The sequence below is a fragment of the Podarcis pityusensis genome, assembly GCF_964106645.2.
Source record: "Podarcis pityusensis genome assembly, chromosome: 16".
NCBI lineage: Eukaryota > Metazoa > Chordata > Lepidosauria > Squamata > Lacertidae > Podarcis > Podarcis pityusensis.
Window position 1 is genome coordinate 11,828,130 of NC_138041.1, and position 24,801 is coordinate 11,852,930.

Below are 24,801 nucleotides of genomic sequence, written 5' to 3' on the forward strand. Positions count from 1 at the left end.
AAGCTGATTTGCAGAAGCCATCCAGGATTTTCAACTGGATCCCCCCCCTCGACTGACCTGAAGATGCCAGGGACTGAGACTGGGACCTTCTGCATGCAAAACAGATGCTCTGCCACTGAGCTACGGGCATTCCCTGAAGACATGGAAACATAGGAACAGCTCTTCCCTGTCGAAGTGATATAATGCTACTTTAAATGTGAAGCGTAGAAGGGACATCAGCCAAGGTGTTATGTCACCAAAGGCAAAATAAGTTGGCAGCTTTGTGAGCTCCTCTCCCATTCCCTGGCAGTAAAAATGCACTACTAATAATAAATAACAGTTTGCTGCTCTTTCGTGGCACGCTAAACCAGCCTCCTCACTCTCCCAAATGCTTGGGCCGGCCCTGCTTCTTTTGTGGGAAAATGATCTCACGCACCTCCTGCAACGCCATGGTGCTAAACCAATACAATATTTTGTGCTGTTCACATTCCACTCCCAGAAAGACTGGATTGATAAATAACCATAAACTTTATTTTTAAATACATTACTTAACTGCAACAATTCGGGCCCATCACCCTTCATACATATTACATACATCTATGGTTGCAATGCTCAGACTCAGCCCCTCCTCACACCTGCTGTTCAAACTGGGTCACCTTCTTTAGAGGGTATTACATCACTTGCTTCAAAATGCAGCGATCCAGTAGCCCTGCTGCAGTTGAGGGGAGGGAGAGTGCTCCTGCTCATCTGGCTGAGTGGGGACCTGGATGTCTGCCCCAAAGTCCTGTCCTGACAGCCCCACTGCCCACAGGCATCTGGGCACCCACCCAAATGAGACCCTGTGCTTTGCATTCATTTAATGCCTCCCCATCGTTCCAATAAGATGTTCACATCAGTTCAGGTTTGGAGAAACTGAGAGGGTGAGCCCTCTTCCTCCACAACATCACGATGGACACTCAGGGGTTTGTTCCTCCTCACCCAGTGGCGGTCCTGAGAAAACCAAAACAGAAAACACACAATGAATTGCAGAAGCTTTGTGGGGCAATGGGTCTGTCCATCTGGCTGTTAACCAGAAGGTTGGTGCTTTGAGCCCACACAGGGATGGCTGTGAGCAAGATTCCCTTGCAACTCCACAGTTCTAGGATTCTGTGAAAATATTTATTACAGCCTCGTATCCTTCCTTTTTTCTTTTATGATGATGATGATGATGATATAATAATAATAATAATAATAATAATAATAATAATAGTAATAATAATTTATTATTTGTACCCCGCCCACTCTGGGCAGCTTCCACAGAAACCAAAAATACACTAAAATCACACATTAAAAACTTCCCTGAACAGGGCTGCCTTAAGATGTCTTCTGAATGTCAGGTAGTTGTTGATCGTTTTGACATCTGATGGGAGGGCGTTCCACAGGGCGGGCGCCACTACCGAGAAGGCCCTCTGCCTGGTTCCCTGTAGCTTTGCTTCTCGCATTGAAGGAACCGCCAGAAGGCCCTCGGCGCTGGACCTCAGCGTCAGGGCAGAACGATGGGGATGGAGACGCTCCTTTAGGTATACTGGACCGAGGCCGTTTAGGGCTTTAAAGGTCAGCACCAATACTTTGATAGCACCAATACTTTTCTTGCTTTGATCTCTTCTTTTTCTCCTATATTATTGTTGTTATTGTTGCTTTTTGTGTATTAGAAAATCTATCTATCTTCTTATCATTTTGATCCCCACCCCCTGCTCTAGGGTGCAGGGGCCTAATTTTGGTAAAGAATAAGGATTTATTTGTTATGAGCATCTCCTAACACATTCAGAAAACAGCAGTTGCGAAGGAACCACAAATTTCTTGCCATAGGACCTGCTTTTCATGATGGAGGTCCTAGGTTCCACCACCAGCACCACCACTTAAAAGGATCCAGGCCTTTCCAGATTGTCACTATTCCCAAGTGAGAGATTCTATCACCTAACAGCGAATTCAGGTTACGGAACCAAAGCTGATTTGGAGGTCCTGAGCAAAAATAAGGCCCACTTCCCAAGAAACCCAGAATAAAATTTAAAATACTAACGGATGCAAAGGAAAGAGGTGGATTTGCCCTGCCAGACCTCAAACTGTACTATGAATCAGCAGCCTTTTGCTGGTTGAAAGAATGGCTACTTCTTGAAAACACTGACATTTTGGACCTAGAAGGTTTTAATAATGTATTTGGATGGCATGCATATTTATGGTATGATAAGGTCAAAGCACATAAAGCATTTAAAAACCACATTGTCAGGAAAGCGCTGTTTAATGTTTGGATAAGATATAAGGATTTGCTAGAAAATAAAACCCCAAGGTGGCTGTCACCAATGGAAGCGAAGGCCTTGAAAAAGGTCAATATGGAGGTCAAATGGCCGAAATATTGGGAAATTTTGGAACAAGACGGAGATAGACTGAAATTGCAGAGTTTTGAAAAACTAAAAAACAAAGTGCGAGACTGGCTTCATTATTATCAGATAATGGAGGTATTTAAATTGGACAGGAAAATTGGCTTCCAGGTGGAAAGATCCAAATTAGAAACAGAATTGTTAGAACCCAAGACTAAGAATTTGTCAAGAATGTATAACTTGCTGCTGAAATGGAATACTCAAGATGAAACGGTAAAATCGGCTATGATTAAATGGGCACAGGACGTTGGACATAACATTATGTTTGCTGACTGGGAACAGTTATGGACCACAGGTATGAAATTTGCGGCATGTAATGCCTTAAGAGAGAATATTATGAAAATGATATACAGGTGGTACATAACCCCAGTCAAGCTTGCGAAAATCTATCACTTGCCCGATAACAAATGTTGGAAATGTAAAGAAACTGAAGGTACATTTTTTCACCTTTGGTGGACGTGCCCAAAGATTAAGGCTTTCTGGGAAATGATATATAATGAATTAAAAAAGGTATTTAAGTATACCTTCCCTAAGAAACCAGAGGCCTTTCTCCTGGGCATAGTCGGCCAAATGGTGTTAAAAAAGGATAGAACTTTCTTTATGTATGCAACAACAGCAGCAAGAATACTCATCGCAAAGTATTGGAAGACACAAGAACTTCCCACGCTGGAGGAATGGCAGATGAAACTTATGGACTATATGGAATTGGCGGAAATGACTGGTAGAATCCGTGACCAGGGAGAAGAGTTGATGGAGGAAGATTGGAAGAAATTCAAAGACTACCTTCAGAAACATTGCAAAATTAAGGAATGTTAAAGGGATGTTGGACTGAAAGTAAATGGTTTCCAGCTGCACAGGTTAAAGTTAATGATAGATTAAGATTAAAGATCAAGATTAAAGATGTTTAAAGAAATGGAAATTTGATATTAAAAGGGAAAATTTTAAAGTTATATGACATTAAGATCAAGGATTAGGTTTAAAAAAGTCGAAGTTATATATTTTAACATTTTATTAAGTTAAAGATTGGGATTAAAAAAGTGGAAAAGAAACTGCTGGACAAATAATGTAGATTGGAATACAAAAGAGGGAGGTATGAGGAAGTCTAGAAAATAAGTATTTTAAATTTGGAAATGGAAAAGAGAGTTTATTTTTAATTGTTATGTTTTGTGTTTTTTATTGTTGAGTTTTGTACTGTTTTTTGTGTGTGTTGTTTTCTTTTTTTGTTGTTGTTTAAAACTTTAATAAAAAATTATATATATATATAAAAAAAAAATAAGGCCCACTTCCCCAAAAGGCAGACCTACCCATCCCTTTGCATAGGCTTTCCCATGGGCATAGCCAATATTTTTTTTGAGGGGGGCAGGGTTTTGTTAGGGGGGCAGAACCTCAGATTTATATTGATTTGTATTGATGGGCTACGCCCATGTGCTCTCTCCACCCCATCTCTCTCATCTCACCTCTCTCCTTGTCACTCTCGGAAGTCTGGCTGGGAACTTCCCACTCTGCCGCAGCTTCTTCGAAGGAACCCCCCAGCATTCCAAGACGGCGCTGGCGGAAGCGCTGGCGAGGGGTGTCCTGCTCTTCTCCTGGGCATTCCACCGCAGGCAGCCGTGAGCTCAGCCTATGGCGGCGGAAGGGCGTCTGTTGGCCATCCAAAACACTGAGGGTGCTGCTTGCTTTGCGGAGAGGGGCTGGTGAGCTGGGGGTGCTGGAAACTTTGAGGGCAGAAGGGTTAAGAGGAGAAAAGAGGCAAGTCAGGAGACAGCAGAGCTGGGCAGGTTGTGCCTCAAGAGAGAGAAGCCCCAAACCTCTCTGCAAGGCTCCATAATTAATAACCATTTGATTACTTACCCACCCTTCACAAGAAATTGAAATACAACACTAAAAGGCTTTTTAAAAACAACATTAAACATTTTGCTCCACAAATAAATCCTGCATCAAGAAAATTCTGCAACCTTGTTTACATTATGCCAATCCGTATAATGTTTTGTTAATCTGCATCATTTATTCTGCATTTCATATAATTTATTTTAAATTTCATTTAAATATTCATAAACTGCACTCATATAAAATTTCACAAGGCGGCATACGGACTAAAAACATAGTATTACAATAAAAAAGGGTCAATAATTAATTAATTAATTAATTAATTGTTGTAAAGGAGGAGCACCGAAACTCTTAGCCTCCTGGGCTAGAAACTTGCACCGTCTATTTAAAACAACTGAAAGCTACAATTTTTGGGAGGGTGAATTCTGATCACAACATAAAATTCCATGCTTGTGCGGTTATGATCCTGGAATAAAAGCATCTCTGTCTGTGGTCCTAATTTCTTTCTTCCATTCATTTATTGCCCTTTGGTGTAAAAACATCGCCAGGAGAGCTTACACAATTATAAAAAGGAAACAAAAATACCTTAAAACAGGCGCAGGAAACCTGTGGGCCCTCCAGATGTTGTTGGACTCCAGCTCCCACCAGCCCCAGCCAACATGGCAAATGTCAGGGATGCTGGGAGTTGTAGTCCAACACCATTCTAGAGCAGGAGGGGGGATCTTTTTCAGCCTGAAGGCTGTATTCCCTTCCAGCAACCTGCTTCAAGCGGCGGGGGTCATGCCAGTGGTATTTGGGGCCAAAAGCAAAAGGGGGGAGAGCAACAGATGTCAATCTTCCTTTATACATTAGGCTGCTTTACACACACACTCACACTCCCTTCTCTGTCCTCCAGCCAGGCAAGCAGTAGGCATTATCAGAGTTCAAGGATACATTCCAGCCAGGCAAAGCTATTCAAGGAGGGTTGTGGCCTGGAGAGAGTTGTTGAGAGCCAGACAGAGAGGCCTGGCGGGCTGTGTTTGGCCCCTGGGACTGAGGTTCCCCCTCCCTGGTTCCAGAGAGCCACCACTTCTGCCCCCATGCCTTCCAATATACTAGTGAAACCCGAGAGCGAAAACCTCTCCACTGCCCCTGCCACGACTTTCTCCTCCCTTCTTTCACCTGTTCCATCAGCCCCACGTCCTTCCTGCCCTGTTAGGCTCTCGCTGCTCCCGGCCCCCTCAGCCATGGGGCGCAGCTGCTCATGGGGGGCTTCCCGTCGGTGTTTCACCAGCTTCCGTATTTTCTCGGCAATCCAGTTACTCTTCCTGTGAGGTAAAAAGCGGGTGAGATAAAAGAGTTGCGAAGAGGAAAGGAAAAGGGAAGCTAAAGGATGGGGTGTTCTGGACAGTTAACAGGAAGGACCTTCTACACTCAGTGCATCCCTGGACTATAGAACTGGCTCTCTCAAGAAGTGGTAAGTGACAGTCACTAGTTTGGATGACTTTAAAATACAGCTACATCTACTAGTCATGATGGCTATATTATCTCTGGCATGATCAGAAGCTGTATCAGAGCTCCACAAGATTATCCTTGGAATAAGAGAGTATAAAGAATGGCCCTGTTTTAATCTGGTACGTGTTGGGAGGGTGAAGAATTAGCCAATTGGAGCATGCTTGTCACAAGCTCTGCAAGTGATACAAGAAAACATTGGGGTTAGCTTTTACAGCCCAACTCCCCATCAAGGGACCCAGTATCATTGTAGGTCAGAGAAGAAAGAGTAGAGGCAAGAACCAATTGAAAAATGCAAGGCTGATCTTTATTTTCTGTTGAAATAGAGTCCCCCCACCACCCTGCCTTGCAAGGAGGCGAGAATCCAGAACAAAGGTATGTGGCAACTTTTAAAGACGTTAGAAATTACCCAACCCTCAGCTTAAAACCACTCAAAAGCATCATAGGAGTGTCATAGAAAGAGGCGGGTCTACAACAGACATTTGAGTGCGTCACTTGTCTCCTGTCTGTCAAGACACCTGATAATGCTTGCTGATTGCCTTTTCCTAGCCAGCCCAGCCCATTCTTTTGAAATGGTAAATATCTCAGTTCTTGAATCCATTGCCACAGGCCTACCCATTCTAGTGATAAGTTTATCTATTTGAAGGATTTGTAGGATTTTTAAGTGAAAAGAACTATTGGGAAATGTTTTTCCAAGATACTTCCTTCTACTCCATAGAAAATATTTGGGTTCATTAAGAGTCAAGATGGCTTCAGGATTGCTCTATGAACTCAAATAAAGTCTCTATTTCCCCCCGGAAATATTTCCAAATTTTTGAAGGGTGAAGGATTCGTTTTCTGTGTGTGGGATGGGGGGTGTCCGCTATGTGTGCACCTTAAAAATTTGTGTAACACTAGGATTTAGAACAGAAGATTGGGGAACCTGTCAATCCCTCCAGATGCTGATAGAACTGCCATCATGCCTGACCATTAGCTGTGCTGGAGGGGGCTGATGCATTAAGGGTTCTTATGAAGACCCCAGGGACTACAAGTTGCCAAATTATTCTTGGACTTACTTGCCACGAGGAAGTGCTGGCTCCAGCACCCGGTACTGGTCCATGATCTTCTCCACCAGCTTCTGCTTCTCCCGACGCAGCTCGCCCAGTTTGTCTCTAAGGAAGAAACCGAGTGGGATTTAATGCCAAGGTCCTCCAGGCTGCAGAGCGTGCTGGAGGTGTTCAGGACAGCGCAGAAAACTTCAGAGGAGGCCCTTATGGAGTTCTTGTCTTGGATGTGCAGGCATCTACTAGAGCCACACAGCTATCAGCTACCCGATGTCACACACTTGCATCTGGCACTCAATTTAATCAGCACTGAAGGCAACCCACACTTGCAAAGAAACAATCAGGAACAACTCTAAGGGCTGTTCTTTTGCAGCGACACTTTTAAATGACAAACGTGGAGGAAAATGGTCTTGTGGGCTAAATCAGGACCCCTGGTGGGCCAAATCTGGCCATTGGCCTACTGGTTTCCCATGCCTGCTTGGCAGATTGAATTTATTCATCAACTGATCAGCTACTATTCCTTTAATCAATAACTACCGTAGCTTTAGGTCTATTTCCACTTGTTTTAGTGTCAGGCATTAATTCGGCCTGTGGGCAAGAGGTTCCCCACAGATTTCATTCATACATCAATCAATCAGCTACAATTTATTTATTCTACTTAGCATCTGTCTCTACTTGTTTCACAGGTGGGTTGTCTCCCACTCACAGGTACTGGCGCTGCTCCTCTTGGAAATGCTCCCGGCTCTCCATGCTGTGCTCCAGCAGGCGTCTGTTCTCCCTGCTTAGCACCTGAATCTCTTGAAGAAGGTGTCGGTTCTCCTCCTCCTGGTTCCCTTTCAGCTGGGCCAGCAGCTACGGGTTGTGGGAGGTGGGGAGAAAGAGCATCCCATTAACAGGTGGAATTAATACCCACCTGTTAACAAACACACAATGCATGACAACCAACCCCGCATGCAACCAACTCCACAAGCTGACTCAACTTGCTACGCTGGCACAGGGATTCTGCTGAAAAGGTACCAGCTGCATTTAGGGCTCCCCGTCTCTCCTGTCATGTGTGAGGATGCTCACCTTTGTCGTGATGTCAGCACACCATACATTTTCCTTGCCTCAGCTAGGAATAACGTGATGCAGGAACGCACCATGCGATGACAATGTGGGGGGTTTCTACACTATTGAGGTGTGGACATGTCCTCTCCATCTCTCCATGTCTTTATTAGCAGTATCCATATTGGATGTAAGCCCTCAAAAACCTAAATATTCAGACACGTGCAACGTCATGCGGCCATCCAGACCCCTTTATATGGCCCTTGCAACTAGGCCCAGAGGCAAATTTAGGGCAGTGTGACCAGTTCCACTACACTGGGCGCTGAACCCAGGGGGCGTTGCAACTATGACATAGTTAACTGGGCAGAATGGAAGGCAAGAGGCAATGGGGGTGCCAAATTTTGGCCTTGAATTTGAAAGATCAAAGCCTGCCCCTGCTAGGCCACGCCCACTCTCCAGGCCACTCCCCTTGCTGGTTCTGCTCTGCTCCTTCCTCAGCTTCATTTTTGTCTGCCTGGAATGTGCTCTTGCACTGTGACAATGCTTCTTGCTTGCCTGTCTGCACGGAGGCTGGAGAGATGGGTGGCTGTAGAAATGGCTGACTTCTGCATGGCTGGAATTGAGCCTACTGTACAAAGGGCAACAGCCCCGTCCATTATTCCACCCGTGTTTACCCCAGCCCCACCCGCACTAGGAATTCTAAGAAACCCCCAAATCAGTGCAGTTTTGAAAGGTTCAGTCCTCCATCTTGATTCAAAATGGCACCCACCCAGCTGTATCCAAACACAGGAAAACCTGCTCCCCAATCTCAGGAACCATCATTTGAGATTTGGTTATAATCTAAGAGGTGTCCAAATGCAGAGAATGAACTACTTTTGAATAGAGGCATTCCCTCCTGTGGGTGAGACATTGGGGGATGCCTCTTTTTAAGAAGATGCTGGCTGTAACATATGCCTGCTTCACGTGAAAGTAGCAAAAGGTATTCCCACATATTATAACCAGCATTCTCAGTGGTTACAGCCAAGGAACAGCTTTCCCACTTGATCTGCTGCAGACATGGACTAGGCCAGAAGATGTGTGTGATGTATAAGGGGATGGGGAGGGTATCCTTACTTCACACTGGGTGCTCAGGCGCCCTAGCGCCGTGTCCAGTTGCTGGTTCTGCTCCTTCAGGGCGTTGCTCTCAGCCTCCAGCCTCGCATGCTCCAGCTGTAGGCTGGTCACCCGGTTCTTCATTCCTTGAAGCTCTCCCTGGAGGTCGTCCCGTTCACGTTCTGTCTGGCCCAATGCCTGCTTCACCCTGGGGAATCATAGACTCATGCAATTGTAGAGTTAGAAGGGACCCCAAGGGTCATCTAGTCCAACCCCCTGCAATGCAGGACTCTTTGCCCTATGTGGGGCTTGAACCCACCACCCTGAGATTGAGTCGCATGCTCTACCAACTGAGCTATCCCAGAGTAGATGGCTGGGAGTGTCACAGAGCGCTTGCCGTGTACAAAGGAGGTCCTTGTCCCCTTGGCTTATCCAGTGGTGGGGAAACTCAGGTCTGGGGGCCAAATGCGGCCACCCAGGCCTCTCTGTCTGGCCATCGGGACTTTCCCCAGGCCACGGTCTGCGCTGGCCCTGCTTCCCACCTCCCGGGGACACATTTTGTCCAGGGACAGATTTGTAAATCGGGGGACGGTCCCCAAGAAACGGGGATGTCTGGTAACCATACCCTAGTGCCAAGCTCACCCCATTTCCTCAATACTGCGCAGGTGTAAATAAAAGATGGTGGTCAAACAGGTCACCTGATATCATTAGGCACTCCGGCAATTGACAGGTGGGCCGCTACACCCACCTATCTAACTTGGCCCGTGAGGGTGAAGGGGGAAAGAGCTTGGCCTGCCAGCCACATCCAGTTGTCCACTGCTACATAATAAGTATTGGCAGGTTTGGGGCATGCCCACAAGGGCTGGCTCCCACCTTCACCCCTGGCAGATACACCCTCCTTACCGCTCATGCTCCTCCTTGAGGTGCCCATGCAGTGCTGCCAGCTCCCGGTGCTGTCGTTCAGCTTCCTCCAGCCGCTCCTTTTGCCCCCGAAGTGCTTCCTCCCGCTGCTCAAGGCCAGTTTTCTGCCCCAGCAGCTCGCTGTGCCTGCGGGAGAAGTCTGGGTTTGACTTAGGCAGACGTGCCGTTTAGGAAAAGGCCTTGTGCTCCCCGCAAAATGAAAAAGACTGGGGGTTCTGTTGCTTCTTGTTATTTCTGCTCAGTACTCTGGTTCCAAGGAAATCGTTCTCTCACGTTCTCCTAAGGCGTGGAGAATCTGTGGCCCTCCAGATGCTATTAGGACTACAACTCCCATCATCCCCTGCTGGCTGAAGGGGGCTGATGGGAGTTCAACAGGTTCTCCATCTCTGTTCTCAGGGGATTAGACAAATTCATGGAGCATAAGGCTATCAGCAGCTACCTGTTATTCATAATGATAGGTTATAAATATAATGAACACGTAGTGTTGCCTGTGGTTTAGAGCAAGGATGAGGAACATCAGGACCAGGGGCCCCATGTGGCCCTCCAGACATCTGTATCTGGCCCTCAGGACTCTCCACACAAGCCACACCTCCTCTCCAGTATTGCTCCACCCCCTCCTCAAGGACATTTCCCCAGCTGGAATGTCTCCTCAAACTGTGATAAATTGGCACATCTAGAATATAGCTGACTGGATGGAGGTAAAAGTCACATAGTTCAATCCACTTTTGGCTCATCACTGGCCCTAACCTGCCTCACAGGGCTATGGTGAGGATAAAATGGGGAGAGGAAGAACCACATACATCACCTCAAACTCCTTGGACAAAAGGTGGAATATAAATGTAATAGAGAAATAAATAGAAATAGACCCCCCCACACACACACCAACAACTTACAGATTCCCTGTCCCAGATTTACCTGCCCTGCAGGTCACGGTGTTCCTGCTCCAGGCTACGCAGCGCCGCCTTGAGGCTGGCATGTTTCCCCAGCAACCCCTCCAGGTCAGATCCCTGCCTCTCGTGCAGCACCGTCAGGCGGTCGTGATCACGCAGGAGGGCATCGTAGCGCCCCCGCCACTCCTCCCTCTCCTGCTGGGCACCCCGGGCTTCTGCCTCCAGGACAGACAGCCTCTGCCGCAGCTCCAGGAGCTGGGATTCCAGTAGCGTCTTCTGGGAACGCAGAGATGCTGCCTCCACCTGCCAGGATTGCAACAGGGATATGAGAGCGAGAGAGAGAGAGACGGACACATTGTAAGCTCCTTGGGGCAGGGAGATTTAATCAATCCAATGACAATTGCTCATACAATCCTGAACAAGTAAATTCAGTTGATTCACTCTCTGTTAAGTATATATAGAATAGCAACCTTAGGCTACGTTCACAGCATACATTTAAAGCATATTTCCCTCCCCAAAGAATCACAGGAACTACAGTTTGCCCCATCAGCTAGCAGAGGGAGGAAGAACAGGATGCCATTCGGGATTATCATGGAGACACTTTCAAATGGAAGTCACTTTTATTCATATTTCTTCTCTTTTGCTTTTTGCTTTTATTATACTCATTTCTTTGCTTTTACCATCCTCCCTCCTTTTAGCCTGAGTGTGAAAGACATGTTGGATTTTCTGCTTGAATCCAAGCCTGTGACTATGGGAGAAGCAAGACTTTCTGAGGTGTTAATGCTGTGAGCCCCAGCATCATGGGCTCAGGCTGCATATATGTATAAATAAACCATATATAATAAAGATATGTCTCCAATATACATAATTCCAAAGGAAATACAAACCCTGGGTAAGCGCCTGGACCCCCTGGAATCTTGCACAGCTTGAAGACCGGGGTGGTGTGCGACATTTTATTACCATTTATTTTTTAATCGTGTTCTAAACAACTGGCTCACGCCAATTTTCACATGAAGTAATTAAGAACAATTTAAAATGCAAAAAAGCGCATACATTCAGAACAAAACCCTGTCTGAGTAGACGCTTGTGGTGAATACCCATTTATTCAGCTGGGAAAGCCTGTTGGAACCAAATTGTATTCAGTTGCTTCCAGAAAGTGCAGGTAGTGGCTTACCTGTTTTATCACAACAGGGATGCTATTCCACAGAACAGAGGCAGCCACCCTAAAAGCCCCGCTCCAAGTTACTACAGAGGGAGCTTCTGAGATCTTTGGAACTTGCAGCAGAAATTATCCCAGAGACAGCAGCATCTACTAGGTGTGTAATATATAAGTCAAGGGTCTTCCTGTGCTCCATAGACTTGAGAAGGTGGGAAGACCTGGATCCGTGTTCCCAGGAATCAGCTCCCATCCCAGGGGCAGAAGAGGCAGGGGTGCTTACCTGCAGTGCGCTGTTCTGAGCCTGCCACCTCCCGCTTTCCTCCTTCGCATCGGAGCTTTGGCCCCGCAGCCCCAGCAGCGCCACCTGCAGGCTGCTGACTTGCGAGTCCAGCTGAGCGAGACGCTCGGTTAGCGCCGATTTCTCGGCCTGCAGAACGGCGTTCTGTAAAGGCAGCACCCGGGTGAAATTGGTATGGGGTAGCAAAGTTGGAAGGCCTTCCACAGCTGGCTGGGGAGGTGATCTCCCCAAAGACATATAGCACTGGACCTGGACCAGCCTTCACTGATCTGGGGCCCTCCAGAGGTTTTGTACCACAACTCCCGTCGTAGCCGTCTGCTCACCTTGCGTTCCACTTCAATGAGTCTCGCACTCAGGGCCTCGTTTCTGGCATTAGCCTGGAGTGGCAACAGGCCTGAGTTATGTTCACTCTGTCCCTCCTGGGTCACAGGCGGCTCCTCCAAAGGAACAATAAAGCCACTCTTTGCCTGGGGAGAGAAAACAAAAGTCTAGTTTTGGGGAACACCAACCTCTGTGCCTGAGGGGAATTGCACTGCAGTGGTTGAGGCCTGGGCTCAGGCCCAGCCGATACCCACACACAACATCCTCAGGAGCTGCCAGGGCTCCATAACTGGGCCATCGATTGCCCCCAGGTAGACTATCTGAACTTGGCAGCTGTGTATCATTTCAGTTTCCTACAATGATCCCATGACAAGGGCATTGTGGGATATTGAAATGGTGGCTCCAAACCACCCAGGCACACTAAAACCACAGAATGCCGTCTCTCCTTAGGGCAAGGATGGGCAAACTTTTTCAGAATGAGGGCCACATTCTCTTCTGGGCAACCTTCTAAAGGCCTCATGCCTTTGGTGGGAGGGGCCAGGAGCAAAAGTGGGCGGAGCAATGAATGTAAATTTTCCCTTTGTACAGTAGGCTAGTTTCTACACACTCTCTCACACACCTCCAGGGAAGCTAAGAAGCATTATCAGAGTTCAAGGACACATTCCAACCAGGCAAAAGCACTCAAGGAAGGCATGAAACAAGGCCGGTGAGGGGTGTGGCCTGGGAGAATGAATGTGGCTGAGGAGACGGTGTTGTCAGAGGAAAGCCCTGAGGGCCAAATATAGGGGCCCGGAGGGCCACATTTGTCCCCTGGGACTGACATTCTTCACCCCAGCTGTAGGGCCCCCTCAAACCTAGAATGAGCCTTGCCCGGGCTACACGTGAGACAAAACAAGGTGGTAACAAGAGGTAAAATAGACTGTAGGTGGCAGGCTCACATTTTTTAAGGCTAACCTGCACTGAAGATGTATTCAAAAGTAGCTTTCCCCTCTTGCGGTGGTACAGTCTACGCTTCTAAAGTCAGGACACTACCACCTCATTCTGTTGCTGGGCATGAGCCCAGAAGTGCCCTGATGAAAGGACACCTTTCCAAGTTCTCACCTGATGGTTGTTTGTGTGTTGCTGATTGAGGGCACGTAGTTCCTCAAGCTGCCTCTTGAGTGTGCTGTTTTCCTCCTCCAGTTCCATCTTCTTCCCATTAGTAGGTCTCTTTTGGTTTTCCTCACTATAATGCCAGGAAGACAGGAAACATACATTAATCCCAGGGCTTGCCAACATGGTACCCTCCAGACATGGGGTATACATTTCCCATCGTCCCCAGCCAGCATGGCCAATAGCCAGAGATGATGGAAGTTGTAGTCCAAAATTCCCTTCAGCCCAGTCAGGACAGCCAATAGCAAGCGATAATGGGAGTTTTAGTCCAAAACATCTGGAAGGCACCCTGCATTAATTATTATTATTATTATTATTAGGGCTTTTTTTCCCAACAAGCAGGGAGCCACTGCAGAAAAGGCCCATTCTCATGTTGCCACACTCTTGTCCAGAGGGCCTCAGAGGATCATCACAGTGTCCAGGTTGGTTCATATGGGGAGAAGCGTATGAGGCATACTAGTTTCCCTTATTCAGACAAGGGATAATCCACAGCTGTCCTCTTCAGAAATTGGCTGGGAGAATTCTGGCCTGGTATGCAAAGAATTCTGGACAGTTGAAAACCCTAGCTTAAATTGTGCCACCACTCGGTAACCTACCTGTGGTGCTGCTGCCTGCTTTGCATCCCAGCCTGTGGGCTCTCTTCCTTCTTCAGCAGCTGCTCCTTCAGCTGAGCCAAGACGGCATCCCTCTCCTTCCCCTTTGCCTTCTCCCTCTGGAGCTCCTGCAACAATTGGCATCATTTGAAGGGTGAGAAATCGAGGGGGTTTGGGTTCTTTGAAGCAGTTTCTTTGCACTGTTCACTGATCCCTTAGAATGCATACCTGTCACCTTATGTCTACGGTTCAAATGTATTGTTATTTTAATATGTTGTAGTTACTACATCAACACTACTGTTATTATTATTAAATGGGCTAGGTGTAAGTGAGGTTAGGACTGAGGCCTAAAAAACATCCTCACTTTGTCAATTAGGTTTATTCAATCTGGCCCTGAACCCTGGATTAGCTGCAGAGAACAAGGGTGTGGAGTTCCACCCACCCAAATTGTTGCGAAGCTGGTTTGTGAAATAGGACAGCTCATAGTTATACGGAACTCACTCCCACAGGAGACAGTGATGGCCACTAATTTAGATGCCTTGAAAGAGGATTAGACAAATTAGCAGAGAAGACAATTTATCGATGGCTACTAGCCATGATGTGTATGCTGTGCCTCTACAGTCAGAAGCAGTGATGGTTCTCAATACCAGTTGCTGGAAACAGCAGGCGGGGAGAGTGCTCTTGTCCTTGGGACCTGCTTGTGAGTTTCCCACAGGCGTCTGGTTGGCCACTGTGGGAACAGGATGCTGGACTAGATGGGCCATGGGCATGATCCAGCTGGCTCTTCTCACATATCTATGTTCTTAACAATGCGTCAAGCAGTGGTATTTCATAACAAAGTGCAGGATATACATATGCATTTTGGACAACAGTTGTGCGAACACAGGTTAAAAAGCCAGGACTGGAAGCAAAGTTGAGCGCACGGTAAACACAGCCCTATTTGCCCACATTATTTTGCAAAAGGATCAGCAACAAGCAAAGGCTCAGTCTGTGGTCCACCAGAAAGTGGTACAATTAATCTACTTGGCTTTATTTTATAAAGCCTCTGCGGCTGTTCTTGTCCTGTAGTGCCCTCTAGCGGGCAAAGCCAAACGATAAAACACTTAACATATGCAAGCAAAGTATTTTAAACTGGCAGGAAACAATGCCAGGGAAATTTGGAGAAATGTTGTGTGTATGGCGTGCACAACAATAAGGCGGCTACTTACACACTGCCAGAGAAGAGGAGAACACAGATCTCCATGCAGTTTGCATGTGCTAACTTGCTTGTATCAATAGATGCATATTGAGAAATAATCTCACTGTAGCAGGGAACATGACTGACCAGAGTACACACCATCTATTTAAAGCATTGTTATCCCACTTTTAACATGCATGCCTTTGCCCTAAAGAATCCTGGGAACTGTAGTTTGTTATGAGTCCTGGGAATTGTGGCTTTGTGAGGGTAAAACACAGTTTCCAGGATTCTAGAGGGGAGGGGGAGCCATTTGTTGTGCGGATGTGACCATTGGTGGCAGAGACAAGCACCAGAACGTTCTCAGCGGAAGTCTGGGAGCTGCCATTTAAATTTTCCCACAGCGCCCCAGACCAAGTGTTACTCCTGGATATTGTGGGGTACTTAAACGGCAGCCTGATGGGGCAGGGATTTATTTTTTTTGCTTACTTACTTACGACATTTACACCTGTCCCTTTAACTTTTGCTTAAGGAGCCTCAGGGACAGGCTTGATCCCAGCTCTTATGTTCATACTTGCTTGACCCACAAAACATATCCAGTTTCTCTTTTACCTCCTCCAGGAGGGCTGAAGCCTTTTGCTTGGCGTCCATTTCCTTCCTCAGGTTTGCTTCCTTCTGCTCCAGCTCCCCGAAACGCTGGGCGGCCTCCCTCAGGCTGCTGGCCTCCGCCGCCTGCTGCCGGCTCTGGGCCTCGAGGTGGACGAGACGCAGGCTCTGAGCCGCCAGGGCCTCCTCCTGGGCCTGGGCCTGGGCCTGGAGGCGCCGGTTGTCTTTCTCCAGCTGCCGCCGCAGGTTCTCGGCCTGGCTCAGCATTTCCTCCAGAGCCGCCTTCTCGGCCTCCGCCTGAGCCAGAGTCACCTTGTGCTGCTCCAGACTGCGCTGCAAGGCCTCCAGCTCCCGCCGTGCCTCGCCCAGCTCCTCCTCCGCCTGCCGGGCCTTCTGGGCCAGCTGGGCCCCCTGCAGCCGCTCGCCTTGGAGGCTCTGCCGGGCTTCCCTCAGCTCCAGCTCGGCTTGGGTGGCTGCGGCCTGCAAGGCCTGGGATCCGGCCCGCAGCGCTTCTTGCTCCCGCTCCAGGGCCTGGGCCTCCTCCACCAGGCGCTCCGTCTCCGAGCGCCACCCCTCACGCTCTCGCTCTCGCTTCTCCAGGAGGTCGGCGTGGGCCTCCTGCAGGCTCCTCAGCCTCTCTTCCAAGCCCGACGCGCGCTGGGACTCCGCTTCCCGCAGCTTTTCGGCCTCCCCCAGCGAAGTCCGAGCTTCCAACAAGGCCGCCTCCATCCCTGACACCAGAGCCTCAGTCTCTTGCTTCGGGCCCTGGCTTTCCTGCCTTTCTGGGGCCAAGGCCTCGCTCTCTCGCCGCTTCTGGGCCTCTGGCAAATGTTCTCCAGGGTCTGAGGCCTGCTCGCTTGCCTCTGACCGCACCTCGCTTTGCAGCGCTTTTAGCTAGACAGGGCACATAAGAGGACAGAATTTATTAGCACAGTGAGACTGCCAACCGTTTCGGGCCAGTGGGCACGCTTGTCATTTTGCTAAAGGGCCGTGGGTGCCTGCCACAAAATGGCTGTCATTATGGCATGGCATAGCACAAAGTGGCAGCTCTGGTGTTGTTTTTTTAAGGCCAGCTGGTGCACACAGGAACTGAGCAGGAACAGCAAACAGTCTATTGTGGATTGTGTATTTCTGAGATACTGGTGGGCATATCAGTGCCCATCAGAGCTGCAATGGCAACCCCTATTAGTGTGCTACCCGGAAATTGTCCCCCCCTTCTCCCCATTCCTGTCTTTAAGAAACAACTCCCCCCATATTCCACCCCCCTTGCCCCACCATGCCTGAAGATCAGCTAGGGGAGGTCCTGTTTTGTGGGCCTCTTTTATCAGAAACTCAGTTGATGGGCACGGAATTTTCTGCTGTGGCACCTTCTGTACTTATGTCTCTGTCAGTGGAAGACCACTGCTATTGATTTGCATCAACTTCCCAGGAAACAACGCGTTCAGGATGTTGGTTGTCCAAATTATCAGAGAGAAGAGGAAACTGTCAATGTGTCTGGAGTTAAATGTCATGTTCTCTAGGGACAGGAGGAGCTTTCTGAAGGAGCAGGGACCGTTTTCTTTTAGTTGATTATAGGTACGGTGCTCTGGGAGGCTTTTCGGCTGAAGAGCAGGGTACCAAATGCTCTAAATAAATACCTCTCCATCAAGGACTGCGTTCTTTGGTTCCAAACTCCTAGACTTGCTGGGATCCTCCAGGGCCTGCTGAAGCCTCCTGCGCAGATCCTGGTTCTCCCTCTCCAGGGTCAGCAACCTTCCGATGTCCTCTTTCACCTCATCACTCAAGAGAATAGGCCTTTCAGAAGGACCTACAGAAGCAGATGAAGGGAGGGAATACATTTCTGCCTCTAGAATGACTCTGAGGATCTTGCTAGAAAATGGAAAGGCAAGGCCACACTCACCACCTGGGGCCCAGTCACCTTCTAGTTCTTCCGCACGGAGAATGTTGATGGGCTCCGCTAAACTTCGCCTCAGCTGCCTCTCAAGAGCCATGTTTTCTCTTAGAAGCTCCTCTGTCTGCTGGTAGAGCTGGTCCCGTTCCTGTGTACAGAGTCTATGCTTAAATTTCATGGTGCTGTACAGTATTTCATGGATATCAATTCATTGTTAAATTTCATGCTGCAGTTCCGGTCACCTCACCACAAAGAGTTGGAAAAGGTTCAGGAAAGGGCAACAAAAAATGATCAAGGAGACCGAGTGACATCCCCATGAGGAAAAGTTATGACATTTGGTGCATTGTAGTTTAGTCCTCCCTGCTGAGTTCCACAAGGGGCAACACAAGGTTTTATGTTGTGAACCGCCCTGAGATCTATGGATGGAGGGCAGTGTGCAGTTTCAATTAGCAGCAACAACAACAGCAATACTGAAATTAAGGAGGAGGAAGCTGACAGGCAGTGCCACCCTCCAGACTGGATGTAAGCAAGAAGGCAGGCAGGTGGAAGATGACTGAGGGCAGAGCGAAATAATAATAATATTATTTATACCCCACCCATCTGGCTGTATTTCCGCAGCCCCTCTGGCCTGCTTACAGCACATAAAAAATTGTAAAACATTAGATATAAAAAAATTCCCGATACAGGGTTGCCTTCAGACGTCTTCTAAAAGTCAGATACCGTATTTTTCTGTGTATTAGACGAGGTTTTTTGACTCAAAAATCGTGTCAAAAAACTGGGGTCATCCAATACATGGATAGTGGCGTGGGGGGGAGAAGCAGTGCACCCGACAGCCAGCTGTTTGGCGGGAGTGCAACTTCCCTTGATGCTGCTGTGCATGGGAAACAATCTAGGGAGTGTTTCCTGCCCGCAAATGCATGGGGGGAGAAGCTCAATAACTTTGAGCTATCTCCCCTCATTATCTTAAAATTGAGTCCCCCAAAATGGGGTGGAGGGTCTCATACATGGGGACGTCTTATAGACGGAAAAATACGGTAGTTGTTTATTTCCTTGACATCTGATGGGAGGGCATTCCACAGGGTGGCTGAAAGTTGGGGGGGCGGCATTGCTCCATTTGCCCATATGGAGCAGCTTCCCTTGGGTCTCTCACCTCTTGGGCCTCGTTCAGGTAGCTTTGCAGGTGCAACTTCTCCTTCTCCAGCTGGTTCAGGTGCTTCCCCCGGGCCCGAGCAGCCTCCAGCTGTCCTTCCATCATGGCCTTTGTCTCCAGCAAGGCCTGGGAAAACTCACGCTCCTCCTGCCCATCCAAAGCAGCTCATCAAACACCACAGTCAGATCTAGGTTTGAGGACCCTTCTTCCGCCCTGTGTCAGTGCCTCCCCCCGCTGCCCATGCCACTCAGGTTGACTTAGCTGGCAGGGGCAAGCGACAAGAAAGCTCCAGGCAGCTCCCAGTGAGAGTCTGGGAGCCACCATTTTAAATACCCGCAATGCCCTTGGCAGAGCTTTACTCCTGGGCAGGGGTGAGGAATTTGTTCAGCATCAAGGCTGCATCCTCTTTGGGGCAACTTTTCAGGGCCAAAGGGTAAGTGGTCAGAGCACTGAATGTAAATGTTGCCTTCATAGAGTAGGTTAGTTTTTGTGCACATGCATAGTCTCTCTTCCTGGGAAACTCTGGGAATTGTCATTCCACAAGGGGAATAGGGGATTGCCTACCAATTCTCCACACCCTTAACAAACTACACTTCCCAGAATTCTTTGGGGGAAGCCATGTTGAAAGTGACATTGTAGTGATTTAAATGTGTGGTGTGAATGTGGCTGAAAGGATACACACCCATGCCCCTTTGATAACTGATAACTGATCAGTGGCCAGATGTCAACCTTACCTTCAGCTGGACACGGCACTGCTCCAAGGCAGGCAGCCGCTCTCTCAGGGCTGCCAGCTCCGCCTGAAGCCGCTCTGTCCGCAAGGCCTTCTCTCGCAAGGCGTCCAGCTCATCCCGGTACAACCCAGCCAGGCGGGCCTCGCCTACCAGTGCCCGGTTCTGGTGAAAGCAGGAGAACAAGTTAGAAATAAGTGGCATGGTGAGTGGCAGGTGAATTAGGCACAAGGAGGCAAAGGTGTATGGATAAGTCACCTGGGGTTGTTTGGACTCAGGGTCCCAAGAAATGCTATTTTGTCCCTGCCAGAGCTGCAGCCTCGCAGGGAGAGGACTGGGGAGGGGGCTGGTCCCCTCAGGTCTATTCTAGGCTGTGGGTTGTCTATGTGGCACCCACAGCTGCCAGTGTGCCTGCCAGTACCTCCTATGGCACCCACAAAACGTCTCACCAAATATCCCCTTAAAAATCCACAATACATACTCTTCCTGCTTAGTTTGCACTTATTCAGCCCCTCCTTCATTGAACACGTCCCCTTAAGCATGCCCACATTTCATTGGATGCCAGGACTGGATCCTCCACCCTCCTTTCCATTCTGAAGAGAGGTGCAAAGAAAGCTTCTCTCTCTGCAAGTGGTGGTGGCAGATGCAGGTGCCTTTTCTACCATCAATGGGGCAGCCAATGGAGAGGCATGCCCACACCATTTTGTTCTCCTCACCCTCTTTTTTCTGTCCTGTAAGACATACCATCCAACTTTTCCCATGTCACAATCTTTCCCCCCAAAAGCTCTTTTTCATAGCCCGAGAGTGAGCAAAATTGCAGCACCCAAAATGGCCGCCGCGATCTTGCACGAAAAAACAGGATGTCCCTTTTTTCCAGGACGCTTGGTGGGTATGTTAAGATGGGGCAGTCATTATGCCATGCCCCCATAGCAGCCTTTTAACGTTATGCTGCACCATGCCCCCACAACAGCCATTTTGTGACTGGTGCTCACAGCGCTTTCTTCAACATTTATTATGTGCCTAGTGCTCTCCACTTGTCCTGCCCTCAATAAGGTTGCCAACTTTTCCCGGCCTCGTTCCTAAATGTTCAGATTTGTTTATTAAAACAAGGAAAGAAAGGGAGGCAGGGAAAGAAGGCACCAGGAGTTACTCCCGCTGGGCTTTTTCCACTGCCCTTCCCATAACAAGGCCAGCTATCACCAGCTGCCCTGAGGGAAGGATGCCACCACCTGCTCCTGTTCCAGCTGAGTTGCCCCCTTCACATCTCCCACCAGCTGCCCAGTGTGAAGGACCCCAGTGACCTGTTATATTTTGGTATCATTTACTACAAGCGTAATAATGTCTTTCGATGTAAGCCACATTGGAAGGATGTGGTTTTGGAAAGGCAGGAAGTTATTTACTGAAAGTATTTATAACCCTCTCTGCAGCAGGGAAAGGGGGGGGAGGTTTCTTAGAAGTGGCTTGCAGTGACCAATAATCAGCAGTTTTCAAGCTTGTGATCTAAAAGACAGGACGCACAAGGAAAAGGGGAGGGGAGGGAGGAGGAGGAAAATCAAACCCAGGCACCAGTTCTTAATTACAAAATTCCGGCTTCCTGCAGTTGTTCTGGACTGGATGTTGGATGGGGCCAGGCTGGTCTCCCCCCTTGCCATGAAGCTCTTTCTGGGAGGCAGGGGGTGAAGCCTCCCAGTGGCCCTTGATTCTGTGGCCAATAGCATAGGCCAGAGTGTGCACCTTCAGCTCCTCAGTGCCAGGACAACTCCAGCCTTCTGCGTGGCTTTTTTAGCAGTACCTCCTGCCGCATCTTTTGAAGCTGCCCCTCCAAATCCTTCCGTTCATCCTCTTGATCTAACAGTTCCTCCATCTTCTCTTCCCTGGGGGTGGGGAAACAGCACAGTTTTGTTTTATTTATTCATTTTATTAATTAAAAGTGAGTTTTTATTTTGCAAACGCTCCAAGAGGAAAACCATACGTCAGATTTTTGGGTGAGTTAATGAGCTGGATTGCGTGTTACCACTCCAATACCACCGCGACCACAAATCATCATAAATGCACAATAGAATTGATGGATGTCTGGAAGGAACTCAGAGTAATCAACTAAACGCTGTGCCCCCAGCATAGAAATAGGAGTCAGCCACATTTTTTCAAAAAAAGAAAACATTGTTCGGAACTTACATCACATACCCCAAAATGTTCATAGGAGATAAAAGGGTCCTGTTGATGCCCTTGCAGAGTTAGGTGGGGAAATTGAAGTGGGAGACTAAAATCCAACCCCCCTAGCTTCTCTAGAATTGCTGTGGCCCCCATTGTTTTTTATGCCCCACAGATGCCCACCCCCATGCTTGACTTTTTTTTAGATGTCTGCCCCACTTCCACTCACAGCTCGTGCTGCAGACGCCGCACCTGGGCCCGAGATTCAGCAAGCTGCACCCCAAGATGTTGATGGTGGCCCTCCAGGGGGGTGACTAGGGGGCGTTCCTGTTCTTGCTGCAGTTCCCACAATTTCTGTAGAGGGAGATAGAGTAAAGGATGAAGCCATGTGGGTAGAGTGTGGCAGGCAAATGTGGCCCTCCAGGCCTGTTCATCAGGCCCTTGGGACTCTCCCCAGTCAACATCTCTCCCTGAGTGTTTTTGCCTGGCTGAAATGTGTCCTTGAACTCTGGTCATGCCTTCTGCATGAGTGGATGGAAGTTAGAGGGGGTGTGCCCCCAGTCATGGCTAGATTCAGGGTGTCATGATGCTGAAACAGATCCCAGGGCATCTCTAGGCTCAGGTGCCATGTTTCTCTGAAAAGCCAGCACTTTGAGAAGAGGGCGGGAATTAGAACCACACACAGCCCATTGCATCCCTCACCTCCAAGCCTGCGTCTCGCTCATGCACCAGCTCTTGAATCCGAGACACCACATTTTGTAGCAACTGTTCCGTTTCGGAGGGTCCCAGTTCCTTCCACTGCAGCCTCACCATGTTCTTGGGCTCCTGGGTCACCTGGGAAGGAGAGGAAGTTGTGCATGAGAACATGCTGTGGCACTGACCTCTTGTATGAGACACACAAGAGTTGCCTCAGGGGATAAATTAAATAAGGTTATGGGCATCTGGTGAAGACATCCCTGCCCTGTTGCTGGTGTAAAAAAATCAACTTGAAATGCAGCAGGACGGCTGAAGTATAGGTGGATTCCCACGAGACAAGACACAGCAAGAACCTTTATTGAACTACATAACTGGGAATCAGGCAAAGCAACTGCTTATATACATTCCTGAAAGCCTGGGCCACTCCCACTCTCAGCGTGACTGGCTGTCTAAACTTCCAAGCTGCAAATCACGACTCAGAGTTCAAGGACCAATGGCAGAGGCCCAAATCCTGAAATGTTCTGTGATTGGACATCATGTATCGAATGAGAACACAGGAGCTCAGAATCCTTAGTCCAGACTGAAGCTCAGGCAAACACAGACCACTGAATACATAACAGCGGTGAAGGAGGGAATGGTGACAACCTCACTCACTATGTTTCAACCAATGGGTGTATACATATAGCCAGTGCTTACTTCCATAGCTGTCAACCTTCCCTTTTTTTTGTGGGAAATTCCCTTATTTCAGCGCCGTTTCCCGCTGCTTCCCGCTGCTATCCCGGATTATTAGATATCCATTAGACTGTCTCCGGGACAGGTGAGGCTGCTGATCCCTTATTTTTAAATCTGAAAGTTGACAGCTGTGCTGCTGATCCCTTATTTTCGAGGCTACTGATCCCTTCTTTTCAAATCTGAAAGTTGACAGCTATGGCTTACCTCACAAGTTCTCCTCACAACATTCCTTCCATTTTGCTTGGGGATCTGCCCTATTCATACCAGGCTTGAAGTGCAAAGCATGATGGGAGAGGAAAAGTAACACAACCCACACCCTTCCGCCTCAAAACCCAGGCCCAGCCTTACCTCTTGGATGAAAGAAGCCAGGGCAGCTTGGGTGCTGATGTCAAGGGTCTGGATTAGGCCAATGATCTCGTCACGCCTTTCACACTGTTGGGATGTTCAAGGAGGGCGATCAGGTTCTCTTACACATTTAAATCACATGGCTTCCCCACCAAAGAATGCCCTGGGAACTGTAGTTTGTTAAAGGGTGCTGGGAACTGTAGCTCTGTGAGGGATAAATGACAGTGTCCAGAGGGGGGGGGGAGTGCTTTAAAGTGTGTGCAACCAGTGGCGGACTTGGGGCTCTCAAATTTCTGCGTCCCCTGCCTCTCACGCTTCCGTTCTACAGCATGTTTTGGCACCCCCTGGAGGGCAGCGCCCAGTGCAACCTCACTATTTGTGCTACCCTAAAACCGCCTCTGGTAAAATGCCCCAAACACACTTAGGTCACACCCCCACACCATACATTCAAAGCACATGGCTTCCTAAAGGATCCTGGGAACAGTAGTTTGTTAAGAGGCATTCTGTGAGGGGTAAACTACAGTCCCCAGGATTCTTTGGGGAAAGTTATGTGTTTTAAATAAATGTGTAGCGTGAATGTGACCAAACACACATTCATGCTCTGGACATAAAATCAGTTTAGTAGGTAATTCCCCTCGCTCCAGGGAACCCTGAGTGTTTTAGTTCTTGCTGCGGGTCAAAAGTGTTTGTAAGAGGTGGAGGCCCACTGGGCCCAGTCCCCCAAATAGTTTCCAAAGTGCCTTGAGTATTTCTGGGTAGGTAATGAATTTGGGGAGGATACTGAATTGGGGGGTAATCTAGGTTACGAGGCAGGATATTAATTTGGGGAAATCCATTTGCTTTATTTTTATTTTAGTTGTGACTTGCTTAATACAAAAGGGGGGGGGGAATCTAAGCAGCTTACAAAGGGCACAGCATAAAAATAGACAACAATGCAATAAGATCATTATCAAACCCATAAAACAGAGCAAGCAACAGCTGAAAACGTCATCAGCAACAGAACAGTTAACATCCTCTGCCAAATGCCTGGGAGAAGAGCTACACTTTTACCTGATTCTGAAAAGGATATTCACGACATGGTCAGGTGGGTCTCCCTGGGGA

General features: G+C 48.3%; 1 protein-coding gene across 6 annotated transcripts in view; it reads right to left on the reverse strand.

The window, feature by feature from the left end:
- Positions 1-488: 488 nt before the first annotated feature.
- The window catches only part of CCDC88B (coiled-coil domain containing 88B), a 32,088-nt gene continuing 7,775 nt past the window's right edge, over positions 489-24,801 (reverse strand). For 4 of the 6 annotated variants that reach the window (XM_080984495.1, XM_080984497.1, XM_080984498.1 and 1 more), the window contains 21 exons: positions 23,704-23,787; positions 22,630-22,761; positions 22,157-22,281; positions 21,569-21,650; positions 19,783-19,941; positions 19,049-19,195; positions 17,908-18,046; positions 17,645-17,814; positions 16,014-16,901; positions 14,231-14,355; positions 13,584-13,707; positions 12,485-12,628; positions 12,144-12,305; positions 10,730-11,007; positions 9,797-9,940; positions 8,915-9,101; positions 7,464-7,609; positions 6,770-6,865; positions 5,385-5,530; positions 3,854-4,111; positions 489-969 (listed from right to left, as the gene is read on the reverse strand). In XM_080984495.1, coding sequence (XP_080840621.1) covers positions 923-969; positions 3,854-4,111; positions 5,385-5,530; positions 6,770-6,865; positions 7,464-7,609; positions 8,915-9,101; positions 9,797-9,940; positions 10,730-11,007; positions 12,144-12,305; positions 12,485-12,628; positions 13,584-13,707; positions 14,231-14,355; positions 16,014-16,901; positions 17,645-17,814; positions 17,908-18,046; positions 19,049-19,195; positions 19,783-19,941; positions 21,569-21,650; positions 22,157-22,281; positions 22,630-22,761; positions 23,704-23,787 — 3,783 coding nt within the window. In that variant the 3' untranslated portion in view covers positions 489-922. Of the gene's footprint in view, positions 970-3,853; positions 4,112-5,384; positions 5,531-6,769; positions 6,866-7,463; positions 7,610-8,914; positions 9,102-9,796; positions 9,941-10,729; positions 11,008-12,143; positions 12,306-12,484; positions 12,629-13,583; positions 13,708-14,230; positions 14,356-16,013; positions 16,902-17,644; positions 17,815-17,907; positions 18,047-19,048; positions 19,196-19,782; positions 19,942-21,568; positions 21,651-22,156; positions 22,284-22,629; positions 22,762-23,703; positions 23,788-24,801 lie in introns of those variants that run through there. The other 2 variants (XM_080984496.1, XM_080984500.1) reach the window with 2 other exon arrangements.